The sequence below is a fragment of the Lolium perenne genome, chromosome 7 (assembly GCF_019359855.2).
Source record: "Lolium perenne isolate Kyuss_39 chromosome 7, Kyuss_2.0, whole genome shotgun sequence".
Lineage (NCBI taxonomy): Eukaryota > Viridiplantae > Streptophyta > Magnoliopsida > Poales > Poaceae > Lolium > Lolium perenne.
This window is the reverse complement of record NC_067250.2, coordinates 132,878,847-132,891,955: the sequence shown is the minus strand read 5'-3', so window position 1 is coordinate 132,891,955 and position 13,109 is coordinate 132,878,847. Positions and strand designations below refer to the sequence as shown.

Genomic DNA, 13,109 nt, shown 5'->3' with positions numbered 1-13,109 from the left:
GCAAGCATATGAATAAGTTCATAAGAGACCACATACCACGGTACGAGTAAAGAGTACTTGTCAGGAGACGAGGTTGAACAAGGTATATAGTGATACCGATGATCAAACCTCAGACAAGTAAAATATCGCGTGACAAAGGGAATTGGTATCGTATGTGAATGGTTCATTCGATCACTGAAATCATCGTTGAATATGTGGGAGCCATTATGGATCTCCAGATCCCGCTATTGGTTATTGGTCGGAGTGAGTACTCAACCATGTCCGCATAGTTCGCGAACCGTAGGGTGACACACTTAAGGTTTGATTTTGAAATGGTAGAACTTGAATATGGAATGGAGTTCGAATATTTGTTCGGAGTCCCGGATAAGATCCCGGACATCACGAGGAGTTCCGGAATGGTCCGGAGAATAAGATTCATATATAGGAAGTCATATTCCAAGTTTGGAAATGATCCGGTGCATTTATGGCAGGTTCTAGAAGGTTCTAGAAAAGTCCGGAAGAAATCACCATGGAAAGTAGAGTCCCGGAGGGACTCCACCTTGCATGGCCAGCCAACCCTAAAGGGGAGGAGTCCAAGGTGGACTCCCCAAGGGTGGCCGGCCAAACCCCCTCATGGAAAGGGGGAATCCCACCCCAAGTGGGATTCCCACCTTGGGTAGGTTTCCCTACACATGGAAGGTTTTTGGTTCGGGTCTTATTCGAAGACTTGTAGTCCAACACTTGGGGCTTCCACCTATATAATGAGGGGCATAGGAGAGGGGGCTGACCACCACAAGCCCATAGCTTGGCCGCACCATAGGGTGCCGGCCACCCCCTCTCCCAAACCCTAGCCGCCCCCTCTCTCCTCCTCTTCTCCCGCACGCTTAGCGAAGCTCCGCCGGAGATCTCCACCGCCACCGCCACCACGCCGTCGTGCTGCCGGATTCAAGGAGGAGCTACTACTTCTGCTGCCCGCTGGAACGGGGAGAAGGACGTCGTCTTCATCAACACCGAACGTGTGACCGAGTACGGAGGTGCTGCCCGATTGTGGCACCGTGATCAAGATCTTCTACGCGCTTTTGCAAGCGGCAAGTGATCGTCTACCGCAGCAATAAGAGCCTACTCTTATAGGCTTTGGAAATCTTCAAGGGTTAGTCTTGATCATCCCCTCGTTGCTCCCGTCTTCTAGATTGCATCTTGGCTTGGATTGCGTTCTCGCGGTAGGAAATTTTTTGTTTTCTATGCAACGAATCCCTACACCCCTCTCCCCAACCCTAGCCGCCACCATCTCAAGAGTCGACGCCATGTCTGGTAGAGGCGGAGGCCGAGCTTGCGGCAGTGGTCGTGGCCGCGGCAGAGCTGCACGCTCGTCGTTGCCTGCGACATCGTCGTCTTCATCGTCGGACATGAAGGAGGAGGAGGGCCCGTGCTGTTCGAGTTCCTCGTCATCCTCAAGGGCGACCCACACGCCATCCTGAGGCTGCCGGACACCTTCGTCGACTTCGTCGTCGGCGACGGGCGCCCGAGCTCGCTGCATCTGCGGGAGGCTGCTGCCGGTGGATCGTGGACGTGATCTACGACGCGCACGGCAAGATGTACCTCCACATCGGCTGGGAGAAGTTCGCGCGCTACCACCGACTCGAAGCCGGCTTTGTGCTCATGTTATCCTACTTTGGCGAGAGGGATATGAGCGTCAAGGTGTTCGACGAGACGCGTTACCGCCAGCATTACCACGATGACAGCGTCGAGGAGGACAACGACTGATGAGTCTTATTTTTCGCAGCGAAAATGTGCATGGAGGTTTCTGGTTGTTCTTCCTCGGAAGAACCAACAGGGGCACCGTCAACAGCTGGATTTTCCAGTTTGGGTGACTGGGTGTGCCGTCGAGTGTTCTTTCTAGGCAGCGAACACACGAAATGTTCGATGCCCGGCCTAGTTATGTTTGGTTATTTTGCAATATTTTATATTTGTGTCAACCATGGTTCAAACTATGTATTAGTTTGTGGAAAACCATGTTCCAAACTGTCTTCGTGTTTCCAATTATGTATTAGTTTGTGGAATGTTTCTTCTTTTTATTTAAAAAATGCAAAAATAAGAGTAATATTTTAATATTTGAGATGGTGTTTGGGAGAAGCGGCTGGAAAGCATGACACACGAATGAAACACATTCCCAAACGATCAATCCAATACTATTAAGAAAACGGTTTAAAACGCTAATGCAGACAAGACAACCGCTGCCATTCTAGCTATGACTGTACACTGTAGAAAGAAACCAGGAAAAAATTGCATTAAGTTTCCTCAGTACATGCCCATAGATTCAGACCCGCCGGCCGGCGGGCCGCCTCCGATTTCCGTGGTAGCCGAGGCCCAGCTTCATTATCCAACACTAGATGACCGGTTGCGCTATCGCGCAAATGGCAAAATCAAGGCAAAATTTAAATTATAAGTTTTAGCTTATTTTAGTATTAAGAATTAGCTTGAAATTTAAATGCTTTAGTACAATTGTAAACACGCCATTCTATCAAGGTGCTGCAATTAAATATGACAATTTCAGCGCAAAGGCAAAGCGAATCAATAGCTCATAAAAATATTTATTTGAAAGTGCAATAATATGACAATAGCGTCGAATTTTAAAGGCAAATGCCGGAATCAATATTGATTTATTTGCAAATGAAGGTTTAGGTTTCATAGCTACAGTTTTATCTATATTTTTTTAGTAAATGTAGTTTACCAAGGTATGAAAATACGACATGTTTTGTGATCACGTGTTTAGTTGTCCCGTCGTAAAGGTAAAAGCGAGACAACATTGTAACTATCATATTTATATTGGCATAAGTGTATATGATCTAAGTTGGAATTCGTATGTACATTCTACGAAAATTGAGCCAATGTACAATAATATTGTCCTACAGGCAACATTGCATAAAAGATCAAATCGAGTCGAAACTCTTATGGAACAGTTGAAGCTCTCGGATGACTTGGCGTGGGTTTCGAAATCACTCCAGATTTTATTTCCATTAGATGACCAGGTGCGTGACGGGTGCAAGTGACAGAATCACGAATAAATACATTTGCAAATGAAGGCTCGGTTTTTTGAAGCCATAATTGGGTTTATTATGTTTAGCAAATATTATGTACTCAAGTCTGAACATATAACATGTTTAGTTGGTCAGGAATTCAGTAGTTTAGTTACGTTTCCCTCATGCTCTCATTTTCGAAACGGAGCAAGATTGGATGTTGATAGCTAAGGACATTTAGAAGATCGATGGTTACCCAGATAGCCAACAGAGACCAATCGTTGAGAGTTTTTTGTTTTGTTTTGTTTTGTAGCCAACAGCTAGGGCCTTCTTTTTTAGGAAAAGACCATCTTTCATGCACTTGTGTAATACCTATTTGTCTTAAAAAAATTAATACATGTATGCAACATCATCATCTAAGGCACCTAACTTTCAAGCATGGTAATCTCTATGATTATGCCGAATTGCTAATCTTCAGTGCCCATGATCCAAATTCTAGACAAACATAAACAATAGTCATATAGAGCAGTCGCGCAGAAAGAAAAGCAAAGCACACTCTTAAGAAACTTTTCACTCTTAAGGATCGTCCTCTTTAACATCCCTTTTTTAGATAAAGGGGGGTTCTCCCCCAGTTCCATTATATGCAAAGCATTCACATCATCACGTTCCAGTAACAAAGCCAAAACCAGAAAATGGGAACAGGCGAGAGGGAACAACACTTTCAGGTAGCTACAGGATTAAGCCTACAGAGCCACAAGGTATTGCCAATCATCCCAATAAAGCTTCACAGGCCAGCTCCTGACGCCATTTCTTCAGAAGGGGCACAGATGATGTAGATTCAGTAGACATACACCCCAGGATCAGTTCATTCATGTCCATGCAATTCAAAGAAGTTCCCCTTTCAAGGGGTTCAGCTTCATCAGGTACTCCTCTAGGATCCAGCAAACTGGAATGTTTGTCCAAGCAAAGCACCTTCCAGCTTCCAATCAATATCTCGATTCTTGTTAACATCTCCCTGACACGTAGCCATCTTAGTACCTGAAAGCACATTTCATTATAAACAGACAACAATGTCCAAAGTGCAACAGAGGTAATATAGATCACTGAATTGTTATTTTCACTAACCCACCATGTGTCAACAAAGAGACCAAGTCTAACCACATATCAACACTCATCAACACTCACCGAGACACAGTTCTGCAGAGAGTAAGCTTAAGATTTACCCCATCACAAGCATTAGCAACCCTTCAACAATGAATATCGGTAATCCGTGTCATATACATATTCCATAGTCTCAGATTTGATGAGTACCGAACAATGAAATCGAGATGATGATAACTCACCAGCCAGAACACCACTTCCTCCCACCGTTAGCTCTACGAATGGCCATGGAACCTGCCTTGTGAGAGGTCGATGCCCCCATGCCACACCGATGGTTTTGGCATGGGGGCAAGTGGAGCCAGGACACAACAATATGAAACTCTAGAACCCTTCTTAGAATCTGAGACTCTCCCGCATATTTGGTTCCTACATTGGTGATCATATTTGGTTTCTCTTAGTCTCTCACAGGATATATACATATGCTCATATCCATGAATTTAAGCTATCTGTATAAGCCCAATTGGATAGATGGTGCAAAACTACTTCAACTATTTCATACACTGGAATGGGAAAAGAAAAGAAAAAAAGAATCACTTCATGTTGGAACGACCCAAAAGCTCCAACATGTACTGAAATTATTAACTTCTTCCAAACATGGACTCACCGCTAGAGTAAATAAACATGATTTCATGGCAAAGAAGATGCAAGGATCACCGTCACATACATCACGGACAATGAGAAAATTTAAATCAGTTAGGTTCGCACTGAAAAATATCACTCAAAATATGAGTTCAGATATCGCTGTCACTACATCCAAAAGCAATTCCAGTGAGAATTGGCAACTAAATAGGTAAACTTTTATTTCATGGACAAAGCAAGATTGGATGTTGATAGCTGTCTCTACAAATTAGCTCAGCTTTTATTGTTCAGTCATATTACTAACCATACAAAGAACTAAATTCTTTTACCAATTCAACCTAACAACAAGAGAGAGATACGTATACCAGTTGACATTGAGCATCCTCATGTGCTTATGAGCTATTTCAATCTTATAATTGCCAACCAAAGAGAAGAACAGAATAAACCTTCTTTTTGGATATACTGGAGTTTAGAGAAATATGGGAAGCAAACTGAGTGTTCAAATTCAAGCAGAGCTCCAGAAAATTCACTATGGTGTACACCTCAGCCACGGTAGGGTCAATCCACCTAAAGAGCATGTGTCCACCAAATATCGTCAGACTGAATTCTTGAGCAGGAAAAACTCCAAAATAAGCATACCACACGTCCACACCATTTTAGCACTCATCAGATAGATATAGGACCTCTGATGCCACAACAATCTCAACAAAAAAAAACATTGAATCAGTCAATCTGTGCAGCTAACCAATCAGTTGTATTTTTCAATATGCATAAGGGATGACAATATACTACTTGACGAATTATTGGGATGATTGGCAATCAATGTGGTCAGAGCCAGCCAAACAGGATAGCATGCAACGTATGTACCCAATCACCTTTAGGGACAAGGCCATCCAGCGTGTGCCGGAGCTGCACCGGAGTGGCAGGCATGGCAATAGAAACCCCATACATTTATAATCCACACAGCAACGAATTTTTAAAGACTGAAACGACACCAGAAAACTCAGATTAGACAAGCAAGATGGAAGCCTACAAGAGAAAGATATGGAGCAGATGGAAAGGATCGAGAGATGCTCACCTTGGCGTCTAGGCATCGGCTGAGCTCACCCTCAAGCGAGTGCATGAGGTCTCGCATCCAGTCTTCACACATGGTCTGCGGTGCCTGGGTTGTGCATCCCCAACGCCATGGTGCCTGGGAGGAGCCCGTGGGAGTCCGGCAGCGAGGGTCGAGCGACGGGCGTGGGCAGGCATCGCCCAGACGGCATCCTCCATGAGAACATCTCACAGGCAGCGCCGAGGCCACCCATCGTACACCCGTTGTGCGCGCCGCTGGGCACCATTTTACACCACCACCAGCCGCTCGAGGCCTGATATAAGAACATCGTCAGGTTATATGCCAAAAGTTCCAAGCAGAGATGAGCATATTAATGCATAACCATATTTTTATTCACAACTTTCTAGGATGCAATGTCCATATTTCAGGAAATCATTTTTCACTTACTTCCTACTCAGCCAAGTCAAAAATATGTCCACGATATGATGCCTTCCTACTGTAAATCTGCATGCCCTGTTTGCAGAAGCTAGATTTTAGTATTACAGAAAATCTATTACTAAGAGATGACAGGGAAAGTGCGACCCAGTTGACAAATGATGAAAGCCTCTTCTATACATGCTCCACCTATCATCATCTCCTCAACCAGCAAAACAGAGTGAGCTACCGTCCCAAATGCGCCACCCCCTGATTTATTCAATTCAACCGAGTAAACTCTTCAAGTAAATATGTTCCATCCGGTAGCCATATGAAGTACTGTTCTAAAATATCCCAGGTCCTGATTCCTTGCACTATGGCAATTTGTTCAACAAACAGAACATATAAAAAAAATAGGGAGAATTTCGTACTTTTTGCTTCACGCAGGTGACCAACCATCCCACTGAGCGCAAGCTCCACTCCTTGAACACATTCCAGGATCCGCGAGCTCGCGTACCCTGCGCCCGTTGCTCCCCTCCCCCGCAAGCTCGACTGCATGTGTGCACACAACAAGCTGGTGAAATCATAGTAGTACGCTATATGGGGGATTCACATATCTGACTTCTGGTGTATGCCATATGAAAAATCAACAAACCTAAGTTAAGGGAGGATGACAAACATATACAGTGGTCATTTATTTGCATCTGCACCTACCGATAGATTTAATATTACAAACTGTACACACTTATTTCTCACCACAATGTCATATTTTAAATAGGAAACATATGTGCCTTACAATATCCAGAGGATACAACCAGTCTAGCATACAAATTCATATCCTCCCATTAAGTAGTAGGCTGAACCTGTTCGGCAATAAAAGCATTGCAAAATCAAAGAAGAGAGGAGAGGGGAGAGAGCTGTATACCTAGGGAAAGAGATGGCGAGTTTACGTAACATGCAACAAACAAATTCGGTTATAGTTTACAAAAGCATGTGCTTCGGGTAGTAATACCAAGGTAGCAACTACCGTGGAACATAGGATATAAAACCTAAATTGAAAGATAAAAAACATGTCTATTTCAGTTTGAGGACTGGATAAACGATTGTCAAGCTTTAATAGATCGCTTGGGGTACTGTATAAACATGGAAGTTTTATTCATGAAAACTATGGTGAACATAGAGCTACAATGATCCATCCCATGAATGATCATTCGTAGTCTATATTTGGCATGCAACAAATAATCATAATTAACTATAACTGGCTTATCTTATCTTTAGATGATTAATTAGAACATTCCAAGATCTGATGAAAGCAACTTGCCTAATTGCATTTATATTTTCTTAGCTCAGAACACACCAACAGATACAAGAAAATTAAGAACACGAATGATTCATTTCCAATTAGGCTACCATCCTATGTGAAACACATCACCATAGAAACACTGGCCATACTCCAAGCAGCAGTACTCAAACTCATCAAGAATTCAGATTGCATACCTCAAATTTCTCAATTTGATAGGGTGTTGGCTAGCGTACAGAGGCAAGTCAATGACCACTTGAGTCCGCCTAGTCTCCACATTGACGCGACCTCTTCCTCCACAATGAGGCTGAAACTAAACAATAACTAATAACATACATGCTTCCAAATAATAAAGCCACAATTTAATCTATGGAGATTTTTTTCTTTGAGAAAAAAAAAGTTACTTTAAATTCTTCACTTCATTAAGAAAAGTGTGCTATTACCAACCAAACATAGAATATGTAAAGGCATCCATGAAAAATATATGCAGCTTCCCTGAGCCAGCGCTCCTCCTCCCGTTCTTCATCTTGAGAGCCTGCCTCATGGCGCTACACACAGAAACAATAAGTAGAAAATCAGGCAACAAAATTAGGTAGACACAAGACCCTAAAAAAGGGAAGCATGTATTCTTTCGAAGATTTTTTTGGGTAAATTTAAGTTTTAAACCAAAGGGACGCCTAGAGATCTCTATGTATGTATAGCAAACACTATCATCTTCCGTGGCAGGGGAAGAGTCCGGTGCGGCGGAGGCAATGTCGGCGGTCTTGATTGAGATCTCGGTCTCCACCTGGAGAGAGCTGAGGTAGTTGTCGTCGAGCTGTGCCCTTTTGAAACTGAGCGACCCCTGTATGAGCAGCTTGCTGGAATTCAAGGCCCTGAGGCCGCCAGAGCTCGCCGACGGTTCGAGGATGCATTCTTCCATTGGGTCGTAGGAGTCAGCCGGGCACGATAACAAGATGCCCATTCTTGCAACAAGGATCCTTTCTCCCACACAATCTGGAAGAAATAAACAAGAACGATTAGAGAAACCATAACACACAATCTGGAAGAAATAAACAAGAATGATTAGAGAAACCATAAACAGAGAAAATTGATAAAATTGATATGAAAATAAAACATGTTTCTTTATTTTAATCATAAAATTGATACCAAGAAAATAGTTTAATACATGTAAACATATGATGCTAATGGACATATACTAAGTAAGCAGGAAAATCCACCCAACTTATAGGAGCACATTTTCAAAGAGAAGGGAATTCCTTTTTAGATATAGCATGAGAAAACTTTGACCCTGCCGGTCGCATCGATGATACATTACTGTACAGCTGAGCATTTTATGGTTAGCATGAAGTATCTCAGATGATCTAAGAGATACAAATCTATTTCAGACTCTAGTATAAGCATTCTTCACTTCAAATCTACCACTCTGATCCACGCTACTTGTGCAGGCTAACACATGACTTAGACTGACATAAATTGGATTAGGACACAAGACCAAGATGGCAGAGTTTAAATTTTGACTATTGTGCTTCAAAATCTAGCTATCTACTTATTATTCATTCCGACGCCATGTCAACTATAGAGGAATACCCCTGATGCAAAACCTCACATGACTGAGCTACTTCTGATTCTTTCTGTCACATCGCCATACATCAATATTAGATGCAGTCAATATGATATATACCAGTTTATCCAAGTTGCGCTAATTAATAGCAATCTGTAAAATCACCGGAGCACATTTGTGTATCGACAAACTCTAGAATCTTTGTCAGCACCTAGCTATTTACTTATTATTCATTCAGATGGCATGTCAATGGATTCTAGAAAAAATAGGTTTCCTGTGCATTATTCAGTGAGCAGCCTGCCACTACCCAAGCAAGCTGAATTGTAGCAAAACACCCCAAAACTCACAGAAGAGCTACCAAATCCTCACTTTTCCTCTTTATAGAGATGTAGCAACCTAGTTTGTAAAAGGAAGTAAAACATTAAGTGGTGAACTAACACAAGTTAATTTTCCCAAGATAATAAGGTCTGTTAATAGAATAATATAGGAAACCCCCATGATTGGCTAGAGTCAAATTATTGCCTCACAAAAGGCAACAGTAGGGACCAAGGCATAACTTGTATCACTTTAAGAGTAAGAAATCCCGAGTAAAAATTAACTAATGCAGACAAGTATGCAATACACATATTTCTGGCATACAGTGTAGCAACTCGCCACGAAATGAATGAACATAATAGGAGTCTATGGATGAACAACACATATGTTGCTTCATACTCAACTAATTTTCGAAATAGAAAATAGAAGTTTATGTGTCATATCGGTCTATATGTGGATGACTACTCCCACTAGCGCAAATCAATTTAATCTTTTAGGTCCAGATGCAAAGTTGAAACCCAATATCTGAGAACAGAAAACGGAACAAATGTAAATAGCCATAATTATTCTCTGTATGTGAATCCTGGAAGTTCCCATAATGAAAACCGATTTAAGATATCAACTCCCTATGCAACACCTAAGATCTGAAAAGATCCTAGCCAGCTATAAAATTCGAAGGCCAATGGATAACAGCAGAAAAAAAAAGCACGGCTCGAAATATTGGTTACACTGGCATCTAGAAGACATAAAACAACATACATATTTAAGAAAAATACCCCGCCTGTGAATTAGAAAATAAGTGCAGGCCACACTGACCCAAAACTAATAAATCACTCTGATCGACATACATAATTTATTAGACAATGATAAAAAAATATAGCATGTAGTTTGGTGAAACCAAATGGATAAAATCATTAATTCTGAAAGCAAAGCAAGTTCACATAATGTAAACTGAGAGAGAGCCAAACCTGTATCATGGAGACCAGGCCCATTCACCATCTGGTCCAGCAGCTAAATGTCAATTGAGAGAGCCAAACCTGTATTGTGTAAATTGAGAGAGAGCAAATCATTAATTACGTTGGGTGTACACGCAAGACAATGAATCAACCATTAAGCTTTTGAACACCAGAAGAAAATTAACTTCACATAAATGTAAATTGAGAGAGACAAACCTGTATCATGGAGACCAGGCCATTCACTATCTGATCCGGTGGCTAAATGCCAATTAAGAGAGCCAAACCTGTTTTATCTAAATTGAGAGAGGAAATCATTAGTTTCGCTGGGTATGCAGGCAAGACAATGAATCAACCATCAAGCTTTTGAACACCAGAAATTTCAAGACATGATTGTTTTCTACCATTCTGTAGATTCTAATAACAAAAACTTTTAGCAGCAAACATTATCCCTTATTTCTTTCTTCTAACAGAGGACAGTGATAGCATTAAAAAGATAACAATTATCCAAGCAAATTAATGAACTTCAGAAGAAATGTAAACCATAATAAAGACCATACCACTCATCGTCTACAGTTAATGTCTTTTCCAGGGTTGCAGCATCATATGGGAAAGGTAGAAATTCCATGGAAACACGCCCTAACCAAACAGCAATTGCAAACCTTGAGGAAAAGATGTAGCGTGAAGTGATTTGAGGAAGCCTCGTCCGCCCTGCTCACGTGCGCGCCGCTGCGCGCTGGCTGCCTCGTCCGCCCACCCTGGCCGCGCCATGCCCCAAGCTATCCCCCCGCCACCTCCTCCCTGCGGCGCTTCGGCCCGCGTTCAGCCGCGCTGCGCCATGCCCACGTCCGGCCGGCTAAGACCCGTACCATCAGCTCCACCGCGCGGCCACCTTGCGCTGCTGCAGCTCTCCGGCTGGCCCGTCTCCGGCCGCGCCCATCGCCTCCGGTCGTCGGCGGAGCGGATCCGCCCCGTGCCGACCCGTCTTCGACCGCGCCCGGCGCCTCCAGTCGCCACCGCCACAGATCCGCCCCGCGCGAGCCCATCGCCTCCCGTCGTCGCCGGAGCGGATCCACCCCGCGCCAGCCTGTCTCCGGCCGCGCCCGGCGCCTCCAGTCGCCGCCGCCGTGGATCCACCCCGCGCGATCCCGTCTCCGCCCGCTCCCGCCTCACCTCCACCCGCCGCCACCAACGCCACAGAGGAGGCACCTGATTGGGGGGGAGAGGAGGCGGCTGATTGGGGCGAGGAGAGGAGGCGGGGATTGGGGAGGAGGAGAGCGAGGCGACGGATTGGGTGTCTAGGTTTTCACCACGCGTGGAGAAGGAAGGTGACGCAGACCGGCGCCTGTGGCCCGCACTGACCGCTGGACCCCGCACGTATTTGGTCCTACATGTCATGGACTCTCTTGGAAGCTGAACGAGTGGAAAAAGAACGACCGGATCCGACGGCTGGAGTGAAAAGTGGGAGGAGAATTTTACTGTGGCCGGGTGAACGAGCGACCACGATTCATTTGCCCCCTGAGGATGCCCTGGTTGGCCGGGTAGCATAGCAACATTTATAGAAGGAATACATATCACGCAGTTGAGGTGCCAAAAGAAAAGTGGCCTTTCGCATCATATAAGAGCAGGTACAATAGATCTACACAGCAAGCTACAAGAAGATCCACATCAGCAAAAGACTTAGCTGGAAGTGAGAGTAAGAAGGAGAGAGAAGAAAGCGAGCGCTTCGTCTAGCGCCGGCTGCAGCGTGAGAAATAAGAAGTAAGGGCATCTCCAACGGGGCGACCCATCCCGCGCCCGCGCGTCCGGATGGGTCGAGCCGGACAAAATCCCGGCCCAACGCGGGGACGCACCGCATAAGCGGACGGCCGCGGAGTCCGGAACGACGCAAACCCGGCCCAAATCTGGGCCGGGTTTGCGTGGCCACGGATGGCACGCGGCGTCCTCGCGTGTCCGCCTCGTCCGCGTGGCTGGCCCACCTGTCGGTGCCCCAGTCCTATTAAATGTGGACTGGGGAAGGGGACTGTCCCTATCCAGTCCCCACTCTCCACTCCGGCCGCACGCGCGAGCTCGAAGCTTCCGCGCCGCCATGGCCCCGAAGCGCGAGTTCCAGCCGTCCGCCAACGACCACGAGGCCGGCAGCAGCCGGCCAGTCGCGCCAGCGCCGTTCGCCATGTGCCCGCCGGCGACGCCAAGAAGCGAGCGGATCTATGTCACCGTAGCGGTGGCGCAGATGTTCTGGGACGCCGGCGTCCCAATGCCGTGGGGGGACGTGCACCTCCCCCACGGCTGGCACCTGAGCCCAGATCGGGTTCCGGTGCCGCCCATCCCGGTCTCCGGCCGCGCCCGCGTCGCGGAGATCCGGAGGCGCCGCGCGCAGCTGCCGGCGGACCTCCAGCAGGACCCCGCTTACGGCGACGCAAGTCCCAACTGGGACTTGTGGTTCGAGGTGGAGCACGATGCGCGCCGGCACACGTGCTTCACCTCCGCGACGGCGCGGCCTCGCGCGCAGCCACGCACACCTGCAAGGCGGGCTCGCCGCCGCCCCGGCGGCCTCTACATCGGCGAACAGCCCCAGGCCCCGCACCAGCCCCAGGCCCAGGCGGAGGAGGACGACCCGGAGCTGCAGGCGGCGCTCGCGGCGTCCCGCGAGCAGAGCGATCTCGACGAGCTGGCCAAATGGCCGCACCTCGCCGAGACGCTGCGCGCCTCCGCGCTGGAGGAGGCGGCCAGGAAGGCCCAGGAGGACGCCCAGGCGGAGGCGTGGGCCTTC

General features: G+C 46.1%; 1 protein-coding gene and 1 long non-coding RNA gene across 14 annotated transcripts; both read right to left on the bottom strand.

Moving 5' to 3' along the window:
• Positions 1-3,569: 3,569 nt before the first annotated feature.
• LOC127301646 (uncharacterized) lies at positions 3,570-7,053 on the bottom strand. 13 transcript variants are annotated; one of them, XR_011749521.1, is made up of 8 exons: positions 6,661-7,053; positions 6,238-6,303; positions 5,815-6,103; positions 5,389-5,719; positions 5,183-5,303; positions 4,340-4,523; positions 4,126-4,241; positions 3,570-4,034 (listed from the first exon to the last, which is right to left on the bottom strand). XR_011749521.1 is itself a non-coding variant. In XM_071824535.1 (7 exons), exons 4-7 carry the CDS (start codon positions 5,685-5,687, stop codon positions 4,028-4,030), a joined length of 327 nt encoding a protein of 108 aa, XP_071680636.1. In that variant the 5' UTR covers positions 5,688-5,719; positions 5,815-6,103; positions 6,238-6,303; positions 6,661-7,053; the 3' UTR covers positions 3,570-4,027. The 13 variants fall into 13 exon arrangements, 2 of the variants coding, with proteins under 2 accessions (XP_071680636.1, XP_071680635.1); XR_011749519.1 differs by having other exon boundaries at positions 4,340-5,303; positions 5,389-5,437; positions 5,612-5,719; XR_011749513.1 differs by having other exon boundaries at positions 5,183-5,719.
• A 1,951-nt stretch (positions 7,054-9,004) lies between these two features.
• LOC139833268 (uncharacterized) lies at positions 9,005-11,831 on the bottom strand. Its single transcript, XR_011748687.1, has 3 exons — positions 10,999-11,831; positions 10,556-10,632; positions 9,005-10,420 (listed from the first exon to the last, which is right to left on the bottom strand). It is a non-coding gene; the product is annotated as an uncharacterized lncRNA (long non-coding RNA).
• Between the last annotated feature and the right edge of the window lie 1,278 nt (positions 11,832-13,109).

Bases quoted from the DNA above. Each gene is read 5' to 3' on its own strand.
- LOC127301646 (XM_071824534.1), bottom strand. From the start codon at position 6,791: ATGATTTCACCAGCTTGTTGTGTGCACACATGCAGTCGAGCTTGCGGG. The intron at 6,104-6,237 runs GTAAGTGAAAAA...TTCTTATATCAG, and splicing joins TTGACTTGGCTGAGTAGGAA to GCCTCGAGCGGCTGGTGGTG. The intron at 4,035-5,814 runs GTGAGCATCTCT...ATGTGCTTTCAG, and splicing joins GCCGATGCCTAGACGCCAAG to GTACTAAGATGGCTACGTGT.